Consider the following 7,448-nt stretch of genomic DNA (forward strand, 5'->3'; position numbering starts at 1 on the left):
AGGTTTTGCCTATTTTTCAAGGTTATCATGTGAACTGATGTCTTGTTCTGTTATTTTATTATTGTTATTATTATTATTGTTAATACTTGTGACTAAAAACAACAGTAAAATGTTCAATAAATTACCTGTTAGAAACTTTCTTTTTTTCAGTGTCCACACCCCTCATTAAACAATAAATATTAAATTTAAAGATTAAAAAGTGTATTTGAAGTATGAAAAGTATGATGATGCGCTAATTTTCTATCACTTAAATTTTTTTTCCCACAGATTTCACCAGATTTGTTGAACACTGTGTACTTATCACATCAACAGACAGGTAGACCTTAATAAAGTATGCCCTATTTCTGGTCAGGATATCTAATAGTGTGTTGTTGTGATTTGTACACAGAAAGCGTCGCTTGAAGGTTTGAAAAACGTCCTGCAGCCGACCAGCTGATGCCACCAATCAGAGCCTTCGGTCTCCTGGTGATGTCACAGCGTTGACAGCCTCCTAAAGCCGGCAGCAGCAGGATTCATCCACTGAGCAGAGCTTCAGCCTCACAGCTGCACCTCAGTCCTCCCTCAGTGCCGCTTCACAGAAGAAGAAGAAGAAGAAGCAGACGACAAAGTGGTGGGAAAAGAAGAAGAAGAAGGACGGGACCTGCAGCAGAAACATGGAGGGTGAGCTGAAAGGAAAGTCCAGGAGGAAGAGGAGCAGGAGGAGGAGCAAAGGTCAGTGAATGAGGAAGCTTATGAGGAGAATGTGACATTATGTGGCGGGTTTACTGTCAACGTTAGACAAGAAGGATTCTGTTATTACTGAGGGAAACTCTTGTGCCTAATAGAAAAACAATAAGATATAAGTACGATGCATTACTAAGCCTAAGAATGAAGCATGTAAACTAGAATAAAACTGAGGGAAACTGAAAAATACAGAACTGTTGGATCAACTTAAATGAACTGTGTCATTTTCTAAGACACAAAGTTTATCCAAATTAGGTTAAGAAGTAACTGTGATGCCACTGGTTGAAGCTAGACCTATTTAAATTATTTCATTCCGCTAAAATGAGCATCGCTGCAACTTTAATTTAAGCAAAGTCAACTTAAAGTTATTGCATTAAGTATTAGCTCTACCAAAACGTGAAACTACTTTGATTTTTCTTCCCTCTGTGCTCCAACTTGAAGAAAATGTTGCAGAAAAATCTAATGAAACCTGAAGGCATCATTCTAAAGGAGCAGAAAATCTCATTTTTACAGTTCTGCTGATATTAGAAAAGCAGTTTAAAGAAACAAAAAAATGTCCCCCAGTGAGACTCATTTAAAACAGCACTTTAATTCACTTTTTATAGTGTAGAAAAGAAATAAGTAAAACTTGTCATGGTGCTATGGTAGTAAAGTTAGACTGCAGTCACTGAATTGAACAGATGTTTTTATGACTCTTCCTGACTGTCCTGTTTCTTCAGTTGCGTTTGTCTCTTCAGACTTTTTACACCATGATGTGTTTTTAAATGTGCCGAAGCCTCTTTTTTTTTTTTTTCTATTCCACTCATGATATTCTTGTGTTGTGTTTCTGCACCACATCACTTACAATTAGTACATTCAGGCAGATTTATAGGTCAAAATACAGTTCTTACGTGCTGTCTGTTTCCTGATTTTTCTGCACATTTAGACTTTATTGTGTTGCAGAGACAGAAATCATAACGTTGAGTTGAATCTACAGGAATAATATCTGATTAAAATGAGGTTTAGTTTCTTTTGAAGTTCAGTCAGATCAGTGAACTGCAGGTAAAGTGAACCTTATTTTAACATCTCCAGCCAGCTCGCTGGATGTGAGTTAATGACTGTTATCAGGAGTGATGAAGTCTGGATGGTGATTCATTTAATCTCCTAAATCTGCCCAAAAAGAGAAACGCTTAATCCTTAAACCTTTGACAAAAAACTTCACAGATCAGTCAGAACCTCCTCTTCCTCCTCCTCAGAAGCAGCTGATTCTTTATCTGCAGTAACTTTAGTCGGTATTTAATGAAGCCATGCAAAGTTTCACCTTCATGCCATGAATATTTTCAGAGTTACAGGCCCTTGAAGTAGAAAGAGGCCCAGATTTTTTTTTCTGCGTTTGTGAGGCCTCATAACTTCCTGACTGCAGAAAAAACGGTTTTACCGCAGAGTGATTCATGTCTAGAAGACGATCCTGGTATCAAATGTGTGTAAAACGATCCTTTCATTGTCTAGAACTTGTTCTGACCAACCACCATCACACATGCTGATATAAGCCTTGAAAGTTTACCCAGAATGCACTTTTTAAAGCTTTCTGGTGAATTATCAGAAAACAGAAACACATCCAGGGTACCAATGATTGTTTCTATCACTCTATGTCATAGACATTACACTGCTGCAGTTCTACTGTTCAAACTATCATACATCCCATAATATTGATGCTTAAAGCTGGTTGTAGAGAAAATAAACAGAAAACAGATTCAGTGTTCAGACTGTGACACCTGGATGGATGTAAAACTGATCTGGTTTCAGTTTTCACCAGAACTCAAATCTGTTTTTCCTCCTAAAATGTCATGTGTCTATCTGCTGTACTGATGAAGTTCTGAGGCACAGAAATGATGAAAAAAGTCCATTAAAGTGATAAATGTGGACCCTCCTCTATGGACTTCAAGGACCTGGAACTCTGGAAATAGTCATAGTGAAAAGATCAGTTTGCTTCATTAAATAAACTAAAGTGACTGTCGGTAATGAAGCAGCTGAAAAGGGGAGCTTTGTTCACATTTGCCTGATTTTATACAGAATGACCAAACATTAACGAGCCGGCCAGTGGCCCGGTATGCAGCTGTATTTCTATAAACTCTGCTGTGAGCTAAACACTAACACACTGGTCATTATTTAAGCAGATATTATACTACATTTTTTTTTAAAGTAGTGCCATTTCACAGTAAGTCATCTCAGGCCAGTTTAGAAATTAAAACCAAGACCTGACAATATTCAGTTTGAGAGAAAGGCCCAGTAATTCCCTCCAAGCAGCATTTGGTGATTGTAATATCAGAAATATTTGAAAATTACAGCTAAGCTCAGAGTGCAACAGGTTTTCTTTTTCTTCTTGCAAGTGTATTTGATAATGAACCAACAACTAGATGAATTAAGTTTAGTAAATTCACAAACCCCACAAAATAAGTCACTGGAGATGAAGCAAGACCCACCAAGAACTTCATATGTACATAAAGTATATCAACCCACTAAAGTCCTGAACGCGTCACATTTTTCCTCATGTTGGGATCATTTTTCACAGTTAGAATGACAGAAATCATGAAAAAAGAAAAATTAAAGTTAAATTTGTTTATTTATTTTGCAAAAAATGAAAAGCCTGGAATCAACGTTTCCAGCACGTGTCCACAGATGTTTCACCATGCTGGATGTATCTTCAACAGCTTGGCCCTCTGCTGCATTTACTTTATTGCTCCGGTATGTTTGCTTGTCCTCTCAGTCTCTCTCTGTGGAAACACTACCTGCAGTTCAACCTGAAAACTCAATATTTTTGTCTCATGACTGAGGGAATCATGACTTTTTCCAGCTGCGCAAATGAGTGCTGAATTTTTAGGGTTTTTTTTTTCATGTTCATTTTGGCATTTTTAAAAATGTAACATGTAGAATAAAGGGGAGCTCCTGAAATATCACAATTGTAAGCTTAGATTTGATTATTTTCCTGACAGAAAAACTGCACATCACACGTGATTAGTTCAAGAACCATCTGGAATTATAGTTTAAAAAAAAAAAAAAAAGATTATTTTTGTTTCTATAGTTTCTGATTCTAAAAGCCGGTGATTTATGTTTTTTTATTTTTTTTTTTAATAACATGACTTTTAAACCTGCTTTTTCACATTCTCACATTTACCAAAGTGTAACAAGCAATTTTGTAAAATGTAATTTCATTTTTCCAAGATGATTAAATCATTTAGTATTTGCATGATATTCAACAATTTAACATGTATTCCTTAACTTTCAGATAAACTAAGTCAATGTCGCTTCCAACTGAGAAAATAACTCTTTGAATGATTGTAAAACAAATAATAGAAAATATTTAGATACAATTAAAAAGCTTTATTTCAGCATTTAGCAGCTCTGCACTGTAAGAATATGTAAAAAGCACCTTTTTGAAAGAATCTCAGTTATTTTTGGTGCCATCTGCCTTTCTGGTTCTTACCACTGATATAAAAAGTGTGAAAATTCAGTTTACTGCTCCTTTAGGTTCATGATTAAAAAAAAAAAAAAGATGTTGTAAAAAAGTTAAAGCTTCAGTCGGACTTTCCTTTAAACTAAGCTGCAACAGTGCAAACTGATCTAACTTAAAGCAGGGCATTAGCATCACTTGTTCAGTTAACTTGGATAAAAATCACTCAGTTGCATGTTTCCAGTTTAAGCAAGTCATATATGTTGGTTGAAATATTCTCTGTTTTTCAATGAAATGTTCTTGTGTTGTGTCCTGTGTTGTCAATAGAATTATTAGAGTTGATTCAACTTATTTCAAAGATTAGGTCTAAATTAATTTATTGGGCTGGACTGACTCATTTTTACAAGCTGGTCCAACAGGTTTCCTTAATTCTGAAAGAACACATTTAACTTAATGCATGTACATTCATTTAAATGAACCCAAATCATAAATTGTGACTGTTTTTTGACTGCACTCAGAAACCAACTCCTTGCATAAAAAATGGTTGCTGAATGCTGAAGAATAGCTATTTATTGTTGTAGAAATACTTTCCAACATTCTTTTAAACAGTTGTATTTTAATGTAAACCATAAACTCCAGTGTTTTCCTGACTTTCACATGTCCAGGTTTTCAGTGTAGATGCATATTTGCTGATATTGTGGTGCAGCTAAAGTCTCCTAAACCTCAAACTATTGCATGTTAATTCTATTTTTTGCTCCATGTTTGTGCATAAATGCATTGTCTCATCGTGATGCGAGCTCTGGTAATCATAATTACAGTCATCTGAGCAACAGGTCAGCCTTTTAGGATTAATCTGCCATTGTTCTGCACATGTTAATCCTCCATAAACGCTGCAGATTACTGCGTGATGGCTGCAGCATTAAGTCCAGTGGTTATTCAAAGTGCGCTAAGCTCATTCCACTCTCATTAATAACCCATTGGCCTTTTTTTTTGTTGTGAAAGTGTGTCCTCTTTGGAAAATAAATGCCTCCACAAAGTCTTCTCTACCCTCAAATCCCACTATTTTAGGGCCGGAGTGCACTCAGCTAAAGCTTCCACAGTATCCACCGATGAGCTCTGCTTTAATGCCAGCTGGCATTTCAGAAACAGAAGGTGGCATCTTTCTCTCAAATGGCAGACGTCTGCGTTTACAATGGAGCTGCGTGAAGCTCAGCAGGAGGGAAACTCACAGAAACTCAACAGCGTTTGAGTTTCTCTGAGGTTTCAGACAGCTGGACGTCCAAACAAACTGCCACTCAAACCAGCGCCGGACAAAAAAACTGACTTCAGATTCAATTTCATTTAAATCATTTAAATTTGTCATATTTAGTCTGAAAGAAAAATTCAAAATGTTTAAATGTTCCCCTCATCTTTGTACAGAAGTGTGAACAATACTTTATTATACAGCTGCTACAGAAGGTAAAAGGAAATATTTAGTTTTTTACAGAATCTGGTGCAAAAGTTTGTTTTTGCAGATTTTTTTCAATCAGATATGTGAATGGAATTTCATAAAATATCCCATTTTTAATCTTGGATTTGATAAATTGTCTGGACAGAATTGCACACATGGATCAGTGCCAGGACAATATGACTGTTTCTGTTTGCAGTTTTAGAATTACACAACATTTAAGTCGATTATTTAGTCTCATATTAAGTCTTAAAACCTTGTTTTTACTCAAAGAAGCAGAAAAAGTTGACATTAGTTCTTTGATTTAAACCTTCAGATGTATCATAAAGGAATACGTAGCACTGTAATATGGCCTGTTTTCTGAGCACAAGCATTTTCCAAAATGTTCTTATAATCAGTGCTGTTAAACAGAATTAGACATGTTCCCACCAGCTGGTTCAACACACGGCTGCAAGATTAAAATTCTCATTGGTTGATTTAGATGAAACGTTGAAGTTGAAAACATTATTCTGATGAGCTAAATGTTGCATCTGTAAAATAACACAATTACATTTAAATATTAAATTGGAATTTTGTATTTTAAATGTATTTTTGTTGTGTTTTATTGATTACAGTATATTTGGAGATTCTTTAAAACAGACATTTTGTAAATCTGTTTAAATTTGGCCATGAAATTAGAGATAATATTCAAAGAAAATATGTCATTTTATATTATTCATTGTTTAATAATTTGTGAGAATTCATTTATTTATTTCTAGTTTTTTGTTTTATATTACGCTAAATATTTGTAAAACAGATTTTTAATGCATCTGTTCTAGTTTTTTATTTTTATTTTTATTTTTTTTTTTACATATAATTTATTTTCACTTTTTTTTTTCAGTGTAGATTAGTGGGAAAGCATAAAAAAAATATTAAAATCAAGATAAACAGCAATATTATTTTAGTTCCTTTATTCCAGAAACTGTGTGGAATCAGTGAACAGTCTGAACACATCATGAAATTACTGCTAATAAGGATTTTCCTCTTTGCTGATGACTTGATGAAGTTGTTTTGAGCTTTTGAGTGACGATAAATTGCCATGTGGCTGTTAAAATCCCCGTCTGTTGGCTTTTCGGTCAAATTAACAAACTGTCATTTGCTGGCTGTCAGTTCTGGTTGCAAAAATGATTTGATTGTGCAGCTTTCAGGCCAGATTATGATCCTCCAACATGGAGCCAACAGCTGCTGCCGCCGCTCGTCGTGCGTTTGCTCATGTCTGTATATTGGATGCATTTGGGATAAGCGAGCAGTCAAACTTAGTGGGGCATGTCAGCGCGCAATTTCACTGATGGATCCTGCCGTCGCCACACTTCTGAGGCTGTGCTTCATGGAAACATTAGCAATATGGTTTGTGTGGCCATTTAACTTAATTGCGGCGGCTGAAGTGTTGCAGCAGCTCAGTGAGGGTTGGAGTCCCTGAATCTGCTCGTTTCAGGTCAGATCTCCTGCTGGAAAGACTTTCTGCTTACTTTGGATAAATGATCTTTTCTCACTGATTATTCTAAATGAATGCTTTGGTATGTTCAGGTTGGCGCACCTGAAAGTTTAGACGTTCTTCTCTCTTAAAGTCTTCCTCCTGATTTTACCAACGTCTGTTTTCATGCTTAGAAAACTTTAATAAAAATATCAGAGTCATGCTAAATGTTTGAGCTGAAGTAAAAACTTGTACTTTTATATTTAAAGGTACGAGTTGCTTTATTTATCTTCATAAAAATGCATTGAATTTACTATTTTCTTTTATCAAATGTTCCAAATTTCATGCTAAAAAAATACTCACATTGTGCACAGGACTGTAAAAGAAATAAAAAT

General features: G+C 35.3%; 1 protein-coding gene across 1 annotated transcript in view; it reads left to right on the forward strand.

Moving 5' to 3' along the window:
• The first annotated feature begins 653 nt into the window (after window positions 1-653).
• Window positions 654-7,448, forward strand: part of LOC103372323 (double-stranded RNA-specific editase B2-like) — a 39,920-nt gene continuing 33,125 nt past the window's right edge. Inside the window, exon 1 of the mRNA XM_008301932.1 lies at window positions 654-711. Within this exon, the coding sequence (XP_008300154.1) occupies window positions 654-711 (58 nt within the window). The remainder of the gene's footprint in view (window positions 712-7,448) is intronic.

Source organism: Stegastes partitus, unplaced genomic scaffold (assembly GCF_000690725.1).
Source record: "Stegastes partitus isolate 25-593 unplaced genomic scaffold, Stegastes_partitus-1.0.2 Scaffold1733, whole genome shotgun sequence".
NCBI classification, from domain to species: domain Eukaryota; kingdom Metazoa; phylum Chordata; class Actinopteri; family Pomacentridae; genus Stegastes; species Stegastes partitus.